The sequence below is a fragment of the Fistularia commersonii genome, chromosome 30 (genome assembly GCF_037954325.1).
Source record: "Fistularia commersonii isolate RoL2024-O1a breed Wild chromosome 30, RoL_Fcom_v1.0, whole genome shotgun sequence".
In the NCBI taxonomy this organism is placed as follows: Eukaryota; Metazoa; Chordata; class Actinopteri; order Syngnathiformes; family Fistulariidae; genus Fistularia; species Fistularia commersonii.
The window spans coordinates 3,045,545-3,064,639 of NC_141313.1; the positions used below are offsets into that span (position 1 = coordinate 3,045,545).

At 44.5% G+C, this 19,095-nt stretch overlaps 2 protein-coding genes across 6 annotated transcripts in view; one reads left to right on the forward strand and one right to left on the reverse strand.

Annotated features, from left to right (window-relative positions):
* Nucleotides 1–47: 47 nt before the first annotated feature.
* On the reverse strand, nucleotides 48–3,195 carry LOC147216106 (lipid transport auxiliary protein 1-like). Its single transcript, XM_086177784.1, has 7 exons — nucleotides 2,878–3,195; nucleotides 2,685–2,786; nucleotides 2,496–2,604; nucleotides 2,357–2,410; nucleotides 2,053–2,219; nucleotides 1,894–1,952; nucleotides 48–1,015 (listed from the first exon to the last, which is right to left on the reverse strand). Exons 1-7 carry the CDS (start codon nucleotides 2,938–2,940, stop codon nucleotides 808–810), a joined length of 762 nt encoding a protein of 253 aa, XP_086033910.1. The 5' UTR covers nucleotides 2,941–3,195; the 3' UTR covers nucleotides 48–807.
* Nucleotides 3,196–3,891: 696 nt separating this feature from the next.
* ubap2l (ubiquitin associated protein 2-like) overlaps nucleotides 3,892–19,095 on the forward strand; it is a 28,777-nt gene continuing 13,573 nt past the window's right edge. For 2 of the 5 annotated variants that reach the window (XM_086178368.1, XM_086178367.1), the window contains exons 1-14: nucleotides 4,046–4,207; nucleotides 5,445–5,582; nucleotides 10,226–10,303; nucleotides 11,155–11,265; nucleotides 12,002–12,173; nucleotides 12,693–12,794; nucleotides 12,969–13,014; nucleotides 15,931–16,037; nucleotides 16,344–16,403; nucleotides 16,521–16,573; nucleotides 16,658–16,743; nucleotides 17,585–17,765; nucleotides 17,885–18,083; nucleotides 18,189–18,529. In XM_086178368.1, the coding sequence (XP_086034494.1) occupies nucleotides 5,487–5,582; nucleotides 10,226–10,303; nucleotides 11,155–11,265; nucleotides 12,002–12,173; nucleotides 12,693–12,794; nucleotides 12,969–13,014; nucleotides 15,931–16,037; nucleotides 16,344–16,403; nucleotides 16,521–16,573; nucleotides 16,658–16,743; nucleotides 17,585–17,765; nucleotides 17,885–18,083; nucleotides 18,189–18,529 (1,632 nt within the window). In that variant the 5' untranslated portion in view covers nucleotides 4,046–4,207; nucleotides 5,445–5,486. The other 3 variants (XM_086178364.1, XM_086178369.1, XM_086178365.1) reach the window with 3 other exon arrangements.

Genomic DNA, 19,095 nt, shown 5'->3' on the forward strand with positions numbered 1-19,095 from the left:
TGTCTTTATACTGACACCTTGTGGAAGGATGAGGTAGAGCACAAACGTAGAGGAGATTAAGGTTTATTTAATCTCAAACCAGAGTTGATCAACTTCACTTGACCAATCATTCTGATTAATAATCACATTCAAAATATTTTCCATCCACGCCATCCCTGTGAAAAATCAGATCCACTTGTTTGCGTTGGAAAACAAACGGCCGGCTGACTCCCCATTCGTCGCGTTGTTCGCAAAAGCAGCACCGTAAACATGCCAGCAGTCCACAATCGTCTTTATCACCAGCAGAGGGTTGCAGCTGGACACACCAGAGCCTGAGATATTTAGGGCCGTGGCGTTTTCATCATCTAGCCGTGTTTTGCAGAGGGTGGAGCCGCCGTCAACCATGCGCAGTGTTTTAACGTGACCCTGCGCTCTCACTGCCCGGTGAGTTTCCATGAGAGCAGGAAGCAGATCCTCCACAAGCCCTTTCAGCCTTCTCTTCGCACACGGTGAAGATCTTGGTGCCCGAGAATCCCGTCCAGTCTGAGAATTCCTGCATTTTTTTCTGAAAAGGTCCATGTTTTGCTCCTCTGCTCTGTCCAACTTTATCAGATCAGAAGAATCCGGCGTGCCTGTTCTTCGATACAAAGCCAGCCCCGCATATTTACAGTAAGAGATACCGAGACTGGGAGATTTTCAAAGCTGACAAACACGGGACACGCAGATAATTCATAGAAATGACAGGTTTCATGTGACCCGGCTCACCAGATCCCACGTGGACTGATTGTAAGGGGTTTCTCTTGAACCCAGAGTGGGTGGTGGCCCCTCTCACAGTGTGCTCTCCAGCGTGTTGTAGTTATCTTTGAAGCTTTTGAGCTCCAGAAAGTGCTTGGGCCTCTTGCTGCGCTGGGCGGTGGAGGGCAGGTAGGTCACCTGGATGGTGGAGGGCGAGCCGCGGACGGGGGAGCCGATCAGGTCCTTGGCGGCCGACTGGTGATGCTGGTCCAGGCTGGTGCTGCTGGAGTAGGCCTTCACGCTGAGGAGGCAGGAGGCAAGACATTATAAATATATAAACAGGAGAATAGAATATATCCCTTCCCGACATGCTGCAACATTAAATTTTTAGAATAAACAAGCAGAGCAGAATCCGGCGGGAGCTGCTGCCTTGAAAAATACACGTATGAGGTGGATACACTTGATACGGACAGTTATTTGTTCTGATCGCATACTGTAAAAACAAAGTGTAAGGTTTCCAAAAGGCCAGGGCCAGATGGAAACCTCACCTCTCGCTCTCAAGCACACGTACGGCTGCAGGCGGTGACGAGGCGGAACATCAGTGTAAACAAATAATCTTGTTTTATAACACAAATTTCATTGTAGGAAGCGGCACAATTTGGTCAAAACACCTACAAACTGTATTTGACACTTTGATCGTAAAGCACTAATATTGTGTTGTACCATGCAGGTACAGTTTTAAAGGGAAGCTATAGTTATTTGTATGAAAAAAAACCAATGTAGACAGAATATTAATCTTATTAACATTTGAGGGCTAAATGTTTGAAGCAAAAAAAGTCAGTTGAGCGCAAACGGTACAAAGACTGAGGAGCTACTCTGCACACCGCGACGGATTAATGAGGGTGACTTTTATCCATCAGAAACAGCAGCAAAATACTCTGTAGAGTATATCGAGAACGTAATATTTTATTTTATATTTATTTCACAGGTGAAAACAACTCTTATGTGAATTTTTCTGGTCCTGTGATTTCTTCAGTACACGTTCAGTCGTCAAACAATAGAGGGGTTGACGTGCTCGAACGTGCACGAGTCCTTCCCATGTGAGCAATGCTGAGTCACTAGATTGCCGTTTTGCCGGGGTCCGGCCAGACGCGTTTGCAGAGACTACGGCGTACTTACACATCGGCTAGTTCATAGAGAGCCTGCTGATAGTCCAGGAACTCGGCCTCTCCGAACACCTAAAGTAAAGAAAAAACACATTGGATGATGACGTCCCGATGGTACGCCGTGCTTGGTCATCACCCGCTACTGCCAAGCGCTAAACACAGTTGTACACACCCCGGTCCCGTGACGTGCACTGTCATAGCCCTCCAGCAATCGGTCGATGAGGGTGCTGCGGCTGCTCTTGATCAGCGAGTGGGAATTGCGCAGCTCCAGCAGCCAGTTCCTGAAATAATGTCCGGTGAAGGCGCTGGGGCCGCGGCCGATATCCTGCAGAGGGATTCCTATGAGACGGTGAAATCCAGGTTATTCTACAGTGATCAAACCCATGGCTTAGTGTGACACAAACACATGGGGCACAAAGTAAGAGTGCAATAGCAAATGTGACGGATGTGGTGAGAATGAATTAGGAAACACTCACCAGAGTTCCGGATAGCATCTAGAGCTTTCATTCTGTACAGGTAATTGTAGCAACCTGTGAAGCACAGGCATGTTATATGACACATATGATCTGATTCAGTCACTTGGGTTCAACAGGAAGGCCTTAAGAGGTGACTGACTCATCTGCAGTCCTTGTTTCAGCCTGTCGTCTTCTTTGGACAGGAGACGAGGCTCAAAGCGAATCTCATGGACTTTGGACAGTCGGGAGTCGATCTCCTCTCTCAAACCCTGCAAACCAAATTCATCAAACCACCTGGCGTGACCATATGGCAGAAGTTATTCTGACATTTCCCGGAGGTTAACGTCACCTTGGGTGCGTTGTGGCCGATGGGTGCATGTGGCCCCCTGCGGGACCTCATCGCAAAGCGCATGATTTGCCTTTTGACAAAGATGAACAGTAGCACGAACACCTGCACGTCGGCGGACGCACAATACGAATTTCACTGTCAAAAAAAATGCGCTCTGACATTCGGACACCGTGTGCGCATCGGTGTTACTTACCAGGCTGCCGTATGCCATGACCAAGACCACGTTAACGCCGGATAAAGGCGGATAATCTGCCATGTTTACGTTCAGGGCGCTACTAGCTAATGCTACATTAGCCTGCAAGCTAACCCTCGGCTCCCCGACGTGGACGAAATAAACACTTCAGACTATTAATGTTAACAGCTACACCTTTTACGCTCGAAAATTATGTTTGGGAGATCCCCACCGTTATCGTTCATCGTTACGACGTTGTGAAAGCGCGCAACGAAACTACGCATCTCAAGCTAAGCCAGTAGCAACCGAAGCGACACAATCGGTTAGCGACGCTCCAAATTACCGTAATAACTGTGTAAGGAGGCGCAACGAGAAAGTACTAGCCGTGCTATTTAGCCGTGCTGTTTCCCCCTGCTATGACGTCACATTCACCTTCCTTTTGTGACATCATGAAAGCTCCTCTGCGAGAAGGCCACCGCCCAAGATTGTACCGATTACAGTCCAGTGAGCAATCACAGTGACATCACCGATTATGTTGTTTCCCCTTATATGACATCAAACCCCAATCCTCACAGCTTCTTTTAGGGGAAGCAGTGCTCCCCCTCTGCAAACACACACACACACACACACACACATACATAGTGCTTCCCCTGTGTGACCTCACAGCCGTAGTTTCCCACAGACCTCCATGCTGGACAGTATCACCCCTTGGACTTTATTCGATTTATGGTAAAATGTTCAAATTTACCTACTTCAATGTTCATTTTTTGCGTCCACTGTTTTGCTTTGTATATTTAAACAACTGCAGCTTTCAAATTGTTTCAATTAAAAAAATAAAAAAAATAATCAAATTTTTTTTTTTTTCTCACAGCATCGTCAAGAACGCACAAAATTCTGCACTTGAAATTGCAACGCACTGTATTATTGCCAGTGTGCATGTAGAAAATATTGATAGGGTTTACTAAAACTAAATAAATATGCAGAATTATCATCGAACGGTTATTTGTAAACGCTGATTAAGAGTGTTGCCCATCAGTCGCAGTGACATGTCAGAGCTCGGCTGATAAAATAATGCTTGTGTGATCACATGTTGTGGGTCCAGTTTCCTCGAAGCGCTGTGTAAACCACGTGACACAGCTCTCCGTGGTGTCAGAGTGGAAAAGAAACAGGTAAATTCAGTCTCTCGCTTATTGTGCGAGCGAGTCGGTTCGCGTTGTTTTCCACAACTTAGTTGAATCGACTTGGGCTTTTGGGGGGATTCCGCTCTGTCCTAAACCCGACTACAAGGTGGACAACGAGACCACTTGTCGGTCGGTGGTGTAGCAGTGTCTAGCATTGAGCCGGGTTTCTGGTCAGTATCGTGTTATTTATTTTCATCTCGGGGGCCTAGAGGCCCGGTTTTAGCCTCGGTGTTTCGATGTCGAGAACCCGGTCGTCAGATTACACCGGGGCCTAAAGGGTTGTGGATTTTTTTTCCCCTATCGGTGCGGTTTATGTACCTGCTACATTGCTAACGCAGCTAACTAGCTAACATTGCCTCGCGAGGCGAAACAACGCCGTTTCGTTAACTTAGCAATGGCTAACACTCGTTAGCGGACAACTAGTCATAATGGTGTGGAATGGGCGTTTTTTGGGGAGGGGGTTGTGTGGCCAGTCTCAAAAGGCTTGTCAGTTGAGCGGTAGTTTATTAGCTTATCTGGGCACTGGTTATCCGACGTATTCGGCTAACTATGTAGCGTCCGCGTAACCCGTTGATCGCCACATAGTTAGCTGGTTAGCTAGCGTTAGCGACTGTTGTAGCTATCCCCGTCGCCATGAGGTGAAGCAGCGAGAAGCGGAAGCCCACCGAGTCTTCAAAGCAGGACGCCTTTCCCCAAAGTCCTAGCTTGTTGGCTAGCATTGTGGCCATGTGGCTTGCTAGTAAAATGGGCTATGTCCGGCGGGCCCTGGCTTAAGGCTTGTTGGTGTGCTAACATTAGTCTGAACGGGGCTTTTACGTAACACGTTAAAGATTAAAGAGTCGTCAATACCAATGCTTCCCGTCAGCTATCGAAAAGAGGTATTCACGGTTGTCTTGTCTGTGTATCACGTTTCTGTCGTTTGACGACCGAAGGGGATGTTACTGTACACTGATCCGCCGCGGGCTTTACAAGCGCATCATTTACTGTCAATTGCACATTTCGATCAATCCGGCATCGATGAGACCATATCCGGTTGGAAGGCGTTTTGGTCCCGAAGCGGTCAATCGTAATGCACTTGTAAAACCCGTGTTTAGTAGCAGCAGCAGCAGCAGCACCGGCTCTGCCGTGGCATCCTTGTTTCCCGGGTCGCACCCCGCGTCTAGTTGTGTGTGTCGCGTCTAGTTGTGTGTGGTTTTTTTTCAGGCTTGTCCTGGAAATGGCCCCAAAAGCCCCGATTTAACGTTTTCCGGACATCTCGTTGCACATTCCAACGCAAGCCCTTCCCTCCAGTCTATTTCACTGACACACTTTGAGGAAGTTGTATACTACTGTCATAGGTGTGCGTGTATATGACCGGAAATGTACAGCCTGCCGTCGGTAACGCCTCTCTTATCATTCTCTCCCCAGGTGTTATTCCCTTGTAAATACTGTTATTTGTATATACTGTAAATGATGACGTCAATGGGCGGAAACCGAGCCCGGGGCAGCTGGGATCAGACACAGGGCCAGACACAGAGCCAGACACAGCACAAGCAGAGGCCTCAGGTACCCTCACTTTCACCACCTGACATACATTCCACGCTCACACTGATTTGGAATTACTGAAGGCCAAACAGGCACTCCTGTTTGGCTGTTTGCTTTTCGAAATGTTACGGGGTAAATATGTCAAAGCTGGCAACACGGGAATTCAGAACTGGCAGAGCTTGTATTATATTTTGCCAACTGGGAGGATGTTCAGATTCAGGTTTTCTGGGGGTTTTGGTGAGACAAATAGCTTAACAGACTCTGGTAGAGGGATTACACTGTAAACCTGTATTACGCTGACCAGTGCAGTCACAAAATAATTAAGTTTGTGCATTATAGATGACGTTCACGCAAATATGTTGGGTTATCCTCTAATTCAGTTCAGTCAGCCAGCAAACAAGAATGTACTCATAGTTAGATGTCACAGAATGTTTACATGATTTACATTATTTTGACATATTTCATTTGAGCTCAGACTGTTGGATTTACACATTTCACAGTGACATTTTTGCAAGTGCTTTACTTTTCACTTTCCCAATATTTGAGGAATATGATTTTGCAACCCCATGCGTCCTCCCAACACCATAAGGTTTTATTTATAATTGCATGTTGAGATGTTTTGCAAAAAAAGGACACCATCCCCTAATGTTGATATTGCTCTCGGCTATTTCAAATTTCAACATTATGATTAGTTATGCAGCCCTAATTGGCTTTAAGACAGTTGCTGAAATTGAGGGATAATGATGGTGCTTTAGTTGTGATTGTCAATGAAGAGCTTGGTATGTGTTTGTACTTAGTCTTGTTTTTATTTCTCCTGAGGAAGTGTCCTCAAACTGACATGAACACACACAAATGTGCTTTGATCTAGGTTTTTGGGACTAATCTCCAGCAGCGGTATCAGCCAATATGATCCGCGGCTGGGGGTCTGTTTGAAGCCTCTCGTTTGTTTTTGAGCATGTTTTTTAAAAAAAAAAAAAAACCCGTCTCAACAGCCATAAATTATACATCCCAACCAAAGTCAGTCTTGATAGATTCACCTCTTTATTGCCGGTAACAGAAAACCCAGAGATGGGAGGGAAATCAGAGCTGCCTATGTTTGCTTAAGGGGGGGTTGATTGTAGACTCTCATCAAGTGTACGAACATTGTGAATGTACTTTTCTTTTGGTGGGCAGTTTCACTTGGGAATTTGTTCCTTTAGAAGGGAAGATGTAGCGACTCGTCGGACATACGCTTCACTGCATGAGAAGTATGTTTAGCCATTATTTGTGTTTATTGGACCTAGAACCCCCACCTGAGGATTTCAAGTATATTGCTCCACTGGGCCTCAGCATCAGAGAGCTATGTATATTTACCTGTTTTATGAGTTTCCCCCAGTGAGTCTCTTCTACCTTCATTGTTGTGATTTATAGTCCCTTATTCTCGTCTCCTCATGTCCCTGTTATTCCTCGTATGATGCATTGAAACCATATTTTAAAAACCAGGCAAAAATAAAATCACCAAAACAGGCAGGGAGTCAGTTTAGGCCTAGCAGGCTGCCAGATTTGCAGTGCACCAGGGGAAAAACCCTGGTTTGGAAATGTAGAGGAATGATACTCAGCAAATCGTCCCGCCTGCAGGAAAGCGAACCAGGCACCCGCTGCTCAGTGTTTTCATGTCCATGTGGTGCGTGTCCCAACCACTCAGCTTCCCGGTCACCCTCGAGCCAACCACCCCGTTTTGATATATTCAGCCGTATTGTCCAGTGCTCGCTTATTTTGACACGATAGGATATTTGGAATTTGCAGTGTCGCTGTAACACATTGGCTTCCATTTATTGTGAGATGCAGATAATTGAAAGGGAGAGAGGATTTTAAAATCCTAATTTACCACTTGGTGGTACAATAAAAAGGGCATTGTCAGCAAAATGAATTAATTATAGTTTCATTTAGAAACTAGACTTGCCGTATTTGCTGCGGCCCCCACTTTTACCGTGTCACACGTGCATCGCACACAGTGGATCATATTCCTGCAAATGTAGAAAAAATGTTCCTCCGAAGAAGCATTCCCTCAAGGATCAGAGGTCCTGCTATCATAGCTGAACAAGATCCTGCGGGACACACTTAACAGCTTGGACAGACATTGATGTCAGGGACGAAAAACGTCAACTAACTGTTAAGTCAAAGAGTAACAGCGGGTTCACCGATCCTGCCTTGTGTGCATCGTACAACCGCTCTATTTTTATTTCAGTTGCCATGTGAACGGGTCAGAGCTCCTGAGACGCTTGTAACTTTGGAGGTGCGGCGGCGCATCTTCCAAAGTGCCCACGGTCTGATCGACTTCAGCTGCAAGCCACGGGTGGTTCAAAGCAGAAATATAAAGGGAAATAATCTTTTTTTTTTTTTTTTTTTTTTTTCTCGTCATATGTGCAAAAGCGCCTCTATTGTCTGATACAACAACGAACAGCGGGGAAAAGCACACTTTGTACTTTTCAAGTTGCTGTTTAAGTTATAAATATTTCAAGGGATGAGCTGTGGAATGTTAAGTGGCTCCATACATTTGGAGTCCACGCAGTGACCTTTTATTTAGAAATCTGACCCGGCCTATTTAATGGCCCTTATCAAGGTCAGACTCTTATTGAAATGGCAGCCTGGCAGCGGCAGCGGCAGCGATAACTTGTCTTGTTGAACACTTTGACCTAGCAAGCTGCAGCAGGGGGGCTAGGAACTAGCATCACCGTGTGAAATTATGATCTCAATATTGACTTCTAATTTTACCCTAATTCAGCATGATGCTTCTCCCACAAACTATCTTAATTGAATGCACATTTGAACAGGGCATCATTATAGGGACTTTTGAGTAACGAAACCCAGATAAGGCACGCGCGCCTCCTTTGTACAGAGGGGGCCGTCTGCTAATGGCGAGGCCGTTGATTCGAACTCCTGAGACGATGTACTGAAGCACTAGAATTCCTTTAACCAGTGGCTAAATGGAACGGTAACGCTCGCTGTTAACTCGAAGTTCCATGAGAATTATGATTGTTCTCGTATTGAAGTAAATGTGATTGAGATTTGATTTAACAAAAATGTGTTCGCTCTCGCCCTTGTCAGTCTTACTATAAAAATAGAGGCAATGAAAAGTGACAACACAAAAGAATCCAATCCAAAACATAGCCTTGTCTGTTTTTCAGGAAAAAGCGTGACGGGCCTTTCTGACTCTTAACAGTGATGAACAGTTAGAAATAAACATGACGACTTGAACTCACACGCTTGCAAAATGGTTACCATGTGACCTGGACCCTGATTGATGTTCATCTGCTCTTCCCCGATGTCTTTCCCCCTCATTTTAAGACTTTATTAAATTTCACATTTAGGATGTTCACCCTCTGTCAGCTCTTTTCACACAATCCCCAGCAAGCCCTGTTTTCACAGACGTCATATCCAACGAAAACTGCGCTGACAATTACGCCGAGTTATTTTGAAGCTTCTTTTCATCATTAAGCGGACGTTCCAGATGACATTCTGTCTATTATTCCTTTCCCCGCTTGTCACTATCGCTAGTAACATACTAAAACGGTTGACGCTGGGTGTGAGTGATCACGGTTGTGAAATTATTTTTTAATTTGAGAATAATTGCCGGGGCCCTCATGTCCAATCAGTCTGGCCTTAATGGATCTCGGTAACACAGTGGAGTGATTAGAATTTTCTGAACTGTGCGCACGTGTAAACATACGCAAAGTTCGTTGTGGGCGGCGCAGTTCATTGGGCCGAGTTGACCTCTGATAATCGACAGTGTCGGTTCCCTCTCCCACTCATGGGTCGTGGTTAGGTAACTGTGGAAGTTAACGTTGTTAGACGCTGGACGATTTACCACATGCTTTGTCAAAATAAGCCGACGCTGACTGATGTCTGACTGTCCGTCACATGAAAGCGAGTCCAGATGACACACAACGGGTGAAGTCTGTTCACTGTAGGAGCGCTGGGCGTCACAACTACCTCAGGAAGGGCCGGAGACACCGGGCCAGTCTACTGTAACATGTAGTTTTCTTCATTTAAATAAATAGAAACTAGCCACTCTGGCAGATGGACGAATGTCAACGTCCTGCCCAGTACAAAGCGTTCTTTGCACCAGCTTGACCGCAGAAGAATAGACATGCCTGTGTGCTTTTTCACCAGTGATAGTGGGAACTTGTGTGAGCACCAGTGACATGACCTCCTGGTATCTTTTTCACCACCTCCGTGATTGTGTCGGACTCAGACGTCTCAAAAAGTCTGCAAACCCACTCAACCTCTGCCCACCCCCTACACTCGCAGCGCCAAGCGTTCGTGTTGATTTTAAGAAAGAAAAATATTGACCATCTTCCTTCTGTTTATTCATCTCTCGATCTCACCACAAATATCTCCGCACCATCTATGTAGGACGGTATGATCATACTCTTTATTTCAATACATATTTGAGAAATACAAATACTTTGCTGTCCCTTGTTGCTCCAGGTTAAGACACCGTAATCTGTGAAACCTAAAGGTGGATATTGTTTGTTCTCTTATATCCTGTAAGATGTCTCAGATGTTAGTTGTTGAATATCTAGTTCCATGGTTACACGAGACCTATGACAAATTCTTACTTTGCCCCCCCCCCCCCCCCCCCACTGTTGACTAAAAATGTTGACGTTTCTCTTTTGAAACAGGCCACTGCAGAGCAGATCCGACTTGCGCAGATGATTTCAGATCACAATGATGCAGACTTTGAAGAGAAGGTCAAACAGGTGAATAGATGCAAAAAAAATGTTGGTACTCTTCGTCACCGATCTCGCTCTCTGTCGTGTCTCATGCGCTTTGCTAAAAAATGTCAGCTACTAAGCGCATAGCCTGTCACTGTGCCGGATTTACAGAAATACATACACTGTATATTGTGTTTTGCACGGTAATGCTTTTTTTCCTGTATGTTTGTAAGATCCATAATGACAGGGGCAGATATTTATTACATTACGACTTCAATGGAAGTAGATTTTCTCAAGAAAACAATCTCGAGTCGTACAACACTGTTTGAGCTATGTATTGATGCTACTAAGTAGGGAAAAGCACTTCAATGTGTATTTCTTTTCCTCAGATTGAATGATGAAAAATAATAATTGCCTTTTCAAAAACATCGACAGAGCTTCTTAGACCCTTTTGACAAATGTATTTTTTTCTTTCAATGGCATGATCTCAGCCTTTATAAAAGGGATGACGGATATGAAGTCTCAGCATGATAGCGATGAGGAAAATGTGAATGTCATCTTTTCAAGTGTTAATACCAGTTGAAAATACCAAAAGGCAGGTTATTTGGCGGATCCTGCAATCAGGCCGGTATGCTTGTGCTGCCCTAGAATATCCAGTACCAAAAGTCTGGCTGCACCATGGGTTTGTCTGCAGCTCAGACATGCTTGTGGAAGAAAAAAAAAATCCTTCCAGAATATAGCTTAGAATTCCAATTATTCCAAGGTTGAAGATAAAGTTTTCTGCAAAGTATGCAAAAGGTTGCGTCAGCGCAAAATCCCTCTCTATACGCGCAACGGCAGGAGTGTGTAAGCGAGGGTCCAACATCTGACTCATGACCCCACCGCTGCTCTTTCAGCTTATCGACATCACAGGCAAGGACCAGGATGAGTCTATGATCGCGCTGCATGATTGCAACGGGGATGTCAACAGAGCCATTAACGTGCTGCTGGAGGGTAGCCCAGACACTGTGAGTATTGGCTTTGTGTGAGGGCTTAGCACTGCGAGGGCCAGATTCTGTTGAAATCAGTGCTACACTGGCTTAGTATACTATTATACGGTCCTAACAGTTAAGACTCTATGAGTAGAGCTGTGACAGAAAGAGTTTTTCCTGTTTACACAACCATTCTTTAGTAAAAGTAAATGGCGCATAAACATTTTCTCTCCTTTTCATCGCGGTCAGTTTGCCATCCCTCTGTATATTTTCACTGCCACGTTAAGTGAACTATTATCCTTGAAATATATCCACGGCCGCTGTTCAGGATCAATGAAGGATCATTAAATAAATAAGGTTAGAGAGTGACCAGTAGAAACGAGGGGAACTTTAAAACAAAGTGTTCCATTGTTTACATTTTAATCGAAGCTGATAAGCGGGGGGTTCAACCTTGGATAGTTAAGGATGAAGGCACAGTGGAGCGTCTTTTACATTTTGTCCAAACAACTCTTGCTACATTTCTGACTTGTAGCGTTTGCACGTTGGTGTGAAAAAACAAGACCAAGAACTGTCGCGGTCACAGGAACGCTTTTGCCGTGAATTAAAGCCATAAAGGCCGTGAACAGTGACACAACTCAAAAATATTAAATATTTTACGTATCTGGCTCGGCTCATTCATTTTCTAACTTTGGTGTGACTCAATACGAACTCAAATGGCTGAGCACAACTTAGGATAACAATTTTTTTTTTTTTTTTCTCACTTCTTCTGAAGGACTCTTGGGAGATGGTTGGGAAAAAGAAGGGTGTGTCAGGCCAGAAGGAGACCAGCCAGGCAGAGACCGGAGAGGAAGGCAAAGAGAACAGGGAGAAAGGAGAGAAAGATGTAGCACGTCGCCGTGGTGGAGCTCCACGCAAGGGCCGCGGGGCGAGCAGAGGCCGAGAATGTAAGTTGTGTGTTTTTTTTTGTTTTTTTTTGGCTTGCTGTTGTTTGGTCTCCTGCACCTGTGTGCCCGAGCTGCCTGTGCATAACCAGAGTATGAGGGCCAAATTTCCGTGTGGACGGAAACCTGCACGCTGAGCTATTTTTACCAGCGCGAGTGCTGCACACACTTACCTTTTCACTGTTATTTGTACAGGTGACAGGTTAATTTTCTTTCCCCATATTTTCATTTTTTTATTTTTCCCCACCCAAAACAAGCAGCTCAGAGCGACTGTATGGCCTTCTGCCGTTCTGTGTTGTGTTTTTTTTTTTTTTACATACAACTCTATTGCTTTTACGGTTCTATTTTCAAGCTCCAGTGAATTTTTCGAGGCAAACTGGGAAAGCAGGAACAGAGTGCCTCGGCGCTAGCAAGAATTTTTCGTAAATTGTAGAATTTTCTGTAGTTCTCTGACATGAAGAGAATTTTGCCTGATATTTTAAAGTGTTAAAGCCCAACGTCTTCGTTTTGTCGTAATTCCAGTCCGCGGTCAGGAGAATGGCTTGGATGGAGGCAAAGCTGGAGTGACTGGAAGAGGTGCGGATCGAGGCCGAAGGGGACGAGGAAGAGGAAGAGGGACTGTTGGTATGTATCTATAATCCCTATCGGTCGAGGTTTTCCTAAAAGAAATCAATCCCAAGGATTGGCGCTTTTTTTATTCGGGGGGGAGGGTATATATAAATTTGTCTGTTGACTTTTTATCTTCACATTTAATATATCCTGTCAAACAAAGGATTACAAGTCTCGATTTCTCTGCAGGTGTATCTGGACGGCGAGGAGGCAGATTTTCAGCACAGGGCATGGGGTAAGGGAACACCTGCCTTGCCTTCGCTACAACCAGACGCCCTTTTATTCCACTGTTACCTGTTGCCATGGTCACCAGAGCACAGAACCCAAGCCTATTGTTTAGCTTTAATCCAAAGGAGGGAGGACGTTGGTTAGCTGTTCGTCTGAATTAAATTGTGTGGGTCGAATATCTCTTCAGAGACTTCGGCGTCTGAGCATTTTAGCAAAGTCTGACCCACACGCTTTAGTCTTTGGAAGCTGTTCACAGCTAATAGCCTTTGCTCTCTGGTTCTGGGCTTTAGCATTATTTAAGTAGCCTTTTGCCTGCTTTGTGTTTGTGTGTGTGTGGGGGGGGTTGAGTGACATGGTAGTTGCTGAGTTAGCACCTTTTCTTGCGGTTGTAGGCTTTCTTTCTTACAGAAGGCGTATTGTAGTGTCCGTCAAGACACGTTGAAAGGATATCAGCATCGATAATATGCCCGATCTGTCCTCATTGTTAACCGGCCTCCACAACAATACTTGGGTTGTAAAAGCAAATTTTCTACCCGAATATTGTAGTAGACCGTGGGAATTTTATGTTTCTCTACAGGTACGATATTTTGAATTGGTGTGTTGTCCTGTGTTCTCTGAGGAAAAGGCAGAGAGTCCAGTATTTATAAGTATATGCTCAGATGGTAGGTGCCCAAGTGGAACGGAGAAGTGAAGCTGTATTGCACAGCAATCACCAAAATACAGTGCACCCTCTTTTGTTTTTGTTGTGGTTAGCGAATTTCCGTATCTGCCCAGTGACAGTGTGAACTGAATTGTCAATGTGAACTGAAAAGTCTTTGTCACTCTGTAAAGTGCTACTTCCTGAGAGGGGTCTTGTGGCATGTTGTTTTTTTTTTTTCGTTTTTTTTTTTATAATGTTAGCGGTGTGTGAAAAGGCTACACGCCATATTAAATAGTTTAAACATCTCAATTTGCCAACCACTGCCGCAACACAATGTTTCCTCATTTTATATACCAGTAATAGCTCCTTGGTCCCATGCATGTGTAAAATGATAGACATGAGCAGAGCTGCAGAAAGCTAGTTGAAACCTGGATGTGTCACTTGCCCTTGAGGCTCCTTCAACAATTGTTTTTCCATGATCTGGTGGACTACAGAAGCCGGGCAGCTGCTGATAGTGTCAGTGAAAAGTTCAAATCTGGAGAATGCTGAGTCTGCTCTGGAAAACTCTGCTCATTAGATGTCTTGGAGCTTGATGGCTGCACAGTAAGCCAGCAAAGCAGTTAAAAAAAAAAAAATTCCATGACTCGTCCCCGGTTTATTTCACCCTGAAACTGGTACATTTGCAAGACTGTGAAGTGTGGCTCTTTTGCAATAAGTGGCTATTTAACAGTTATTATTGCAGCCCCTGGCAGTGCTGGGACTTGAATTCAATTATTAATGTTGTTTGCATTTATACCTGTGAAAAGGTGCATTTAAACTGGTACATTTGCATTGTTCAAGACGGTGATGGATTTTTCTATTTATCTTTAAATAATGCAGCAGACATCGAATGCTGTTCAGAGACAGGTAAAAGCCTGCGGGGAGACAGCTTTTCCAGTTAAGGACATCTCTTTAGAACACCAGTGGGATTCCTATTTCCTCAGGCACAGTCGTGTTCATGAAGTATATCTGACTTGAATCTGGACTTGTTTTTAATGCTTTTTTTTTTTTTTTTTTTAACAGTGTCCCAAATTTTCTTGTACTCCGGTGGGAATTTTTGTCCCTACATTTAATTTTTTTTTTTTTTTTTTTAACAGTTGCATTTAGAATCTAAACATAACGCAGTATCATCTAAACTTTAGATGATACTGCAAAGTCTTTTCAGGTACGAGCACCTTATATCAGTCTCTAGAACTGATATATTTTATCAGACGATTCATTGCATAGAGTCGATTATCCAAAAAAAAATCCTTTCCAAAGTTTTCTGTATGCAACAAAGCAGAGGATGAAAAGCCCTTTTTTTTATTCCTAAATGACTTGATACATTGTTATGTAATAATAATATGGTGTGGTAGTTTTAAAACCTTAATGAGTAATAGTTTGCTTTATTTTTTTCCTACTATTTTCAAGTAGTTCTCAGTGGTATTGATGCACAATTTGCTCATCATGCATATCCACAAATTGGACCTTGGCACTGGGTTATTCAGCTCATTGAGTGTGATTTTAGAGGTGGTGAAGGCTTTGTGACTGTAAGGTTACTCTTGACTGAACGCTTTTTGACTCCATACCTGAATGCTACGTTTTTCAGCACACGTGTAAAAGTGTGATCATTGAAAGAGACGTAGTGCTGAGACAGCTGCATCTAAACATTGCTTCTTTGTCGATAACTTTACAATTCCTCTGTTTCACTTTGGTTTGTATCTTTTTCTCTTCCTGGTTTCGTGCGGCGGTGTCAGACGCTTAGATATGAAGTCTCTGTAGACTCAAAACCTGCTGCCGATTGTTTGAACAGTTCTCGGTAAGCCTTTTGACTGGCAAAGAGCTCATGTCCTGCAACAGGACATTTCATCTTAATGACAAATAGCCTATATACCTTCATTGTTTACAATGGAGGCTTTGTCTATTTTTGGTGGCATTGCTTATCGTCTGCCTAATGTAATTTAATGTAATGCTTATGTCTGTGAACAGATTGTTGATCACATACCAGGAAGTAACGCACACCCTGACCTGGTACTCGCCCAGATGTGATTATGAAATTGGTCTGTAAATTTAGCGCCTGGGCTGTTTCGATATGACGGGGTGTAAAGGTCCGCGATATGTGTTCTGTGTCCCTGTCAGTTGTGACGACACTGTCGTGATGAAAAATGTTTACATGATCCCCCACGGTTATTCTCAGGTGGCACTGCAGAATTCAGGCGCTCAGTTTGTAACTGACTTCTGAATTTATTTATTTTTCCCCGACAGAACATTTAACCCTGCTGACTATGCCGAGCCAGCCCAGACAGAAGAAAACTATGGAGGCGGCAGCACCTGGAACAACACGGGCAGCATGGAGATTGAGGAGGGAGCAAGTAAGTTCATTTCTCGAGAACGTGCCCTTAAAAAGAAAGGTAGAATTTGTCAATAACACACCTATTTGACATCCAGGAAACCTCATATGTCCTGAAAAACAAACAAACAAGACTTTGCACTTTATATTTTTCATGATTAGTGACTTTTTGTTATTGCTCTGTGTTCATTGACTGTGTGACTGGTTATTTTAAATAACCGGATGCCAGATGTGCCTGTATCCTGTCAGGTGTTGGTGCACAGATGCCCTGCTGTTGTTTTACCATATCCATTCTGTTCATTCAATATCCTCAACGCTTTGCTTCTAGGGTTGGAATACGCTGCAGGAGAGGGAACAAATTACCCACCCAAGTTCCACTCTGCTCCTGGTAAACCAGTCCTCACCTCAGGACTTTTTTCGAAAAAAATACTATTTATTTTATTTTTACATGGCCTTACATTTGCCCACCGCAACATCATTGAAGACCTTTCTTTCTGACTCTCAGGTGCTTGGAGGACTGCCACGGAGGAGTGGGGCACCGAGGACTGGAATGAGGACGTGAGTGTTACCTCCACGTGTCATTTTGTTTTTATGTCGTGTTCTTCCTGCCACCTACGTCGCCCGTCCTCTCCTCGCCCACAGCTGTCCGAGACCAAGATATTCACAGCTTCTAGTGTGGCAACCATTCCTTTGCCTCAGGAGAACGTCACCATCACCAAAGGGCAGAGGTGGGTTACGGTTTGCAACGACTCCCAAACAGTGAGGTCATGAAAAATGGCGTTTTCTATAGTTTTGGTTGGTTTTTTTTTTTTTGTAAAGGAATGGGCTGTTAAGAAGAGCCATGTTTGTGTGTCTTGTCAGCTTGATATTTATCTAATTGTTGGGATTGGTTCACAAGATGTATAATTAACTGATCAGTAAATTACTAGCTGCCAATTTTTAATGTCTATAAACTACACTGCTCAAAAAAATAAAGGGAACACTTAAAAAACACATCCTAGATCTAAATGAATGAAATATTCTAATGAAATACTTTGCTCTTTACACAGTTGAATGTGCTGACAACAAAATCACACCAAAATGATCAATGGAAATCAATTGTATCAACCCATGGAGGTCTGGGTTAGGAATCACACTCAAAATTAAAGTGTAAAAACAAACTCCAGGCTGATCCAACTTTGATGTAATGTCCTTAAAACAAGTCAAAATGAATCTGTGTTGCTTCCTGAGTGGACACTATGATTTCACACAAGTGTGATTGACTTGGAGTTACATTGTGTTGTTCAAGTGTTCCCTTTATTTTTTTGAGCAGTATATTTCGATAAAACTGTCAAACCCAACTGTTGCTGGAGGGCAGTGGAGCGTTCTGCTGCTGTTAGACATACTGGTTATGCCAAACCTGCGCAGAAAAATGCAGTCTGGATATTTGTTTCAGGAAATGAAACTCTATTCTTGTAGCGATTGTGTTCTTTTCCTTTCATAAAATGTTGTCGTACCAAAACAATCACCGCTCTCGACTGAAGACATTTCAACACTTCTCATCCTGCTTTCTTTGTGTCTACACGGTAGGATTGACCTTGCAGTGCTCCTTGGAAAAACACCCCCATCCTCTTCGTCGGAGACGGAGAATCCCCCCATGGAGTCCACCCAGCCAACCTCCTTGTCCCAGTCACTGGTTTTCAGCAACTCCAAACAGGGAGTGCCGCTCTCTCAGACGTCCTCCAGTGCCCCCTACGCCCAGCACAACATGGTGAGAGGCCATTTTGTGTGCCAGCACTGTTTTTTTTTTTTTCAACTTCCTCACACCTCTCGCCACCTCAGTGTACCCGGCCGCGTCAGCGATGCAGTGTTTATGTTCCACCGTCGCAGGTCAGCATGCTGGGCAAGGGTTTTGGGGACGTGGGGGACCCGAAAGCAGGCAGCACAGGGACCACTGGTTCCCAGTTCCTGGAGCAGTACAAAACCGCTCAGGCACTGGCTCAGCTGGCTGCCCAGCACTCCCAGACCGGACCTGTCAACACAAGCCCTTCATCCTGGGAAACCACTGCCACCTCACTCGGACAATTTGGTAACTCAATATGGTCTTCAGGAGCACATCGAGAGCCCAGACCTCCAACATGAAGTATCGTGCAGAATTCTGAGAATAGTTTTGTCTTGTTTCCACCTCGTCCAGATATGAAGACTCAGCCAGAGTCGACTGTCCATACACCCTTTACCAAGCGGCAGCCATACCAGGCTGCCACCTCAACGTCGTCCATGTTGGATGTTTTCCTGCAGGACAAGGGCCTGCCTCCTTCATCCTCAGTCTCGTCGGCCTCTTCCTTGCCCCAGCAAACAACATCCTCCCCTCATGTGGTGCCGCCGCCTGCTTCCTCTCTGCCCAAAATGGTGGCAGTCCCGTCTTTGGGTCAGCAAGTCTCCCCGAGTTCCTCCGATGCCCAGGGATCCAGTCCGCTACCGTTACAGCAACACAAACTCAAACAGCAGAAGAAGAGGACCTCGATTACAACCAAGGTGAATCGGCGTGAACGTGGTCACTGTGAGCGTTGAAGTTCAGAGACAGAGAACCGGTCCACGCTAAACTCGGGATGTCAGAAAGTACGAACATTTCTGTGGAAAGGATTCATCGCTCTTGTGTGAAGGCGTCGATGCAGTGACATGCTGTGCTTGTTGACTTTGTTCTGATCGTCTCCTCTCGGCTGAGTGCTTAACCACCCCGCTGTCGTGACCGTTCTTTTAAATATATATTTTGGTGTTTTCTGTATACGCACAAGCACGCTCTTTGAGGTTTTACCAGAGTGTGGTAAAGTGCTCACAACTGTCCATTGTGAAGCCACCTCTTAAAATGACTTTTTCCATTATAGACCAGGATTATCTGTCCTTGTCCTTTGCTCCATTTCCTGCCCGGTTTGACGCAGAGCAGTGTGAATATCTTAATTAATTAATACGGGCATTGAAATAAAACCATCTCCCGTGAAAGTTTGAGAGATAAATTATTGGATGGATGTGACGCCTATTTATGAAAACAGAATTTCACTTCAAACACCTACGAATGTGATGTGCAACCCGCCTCCTGGTTC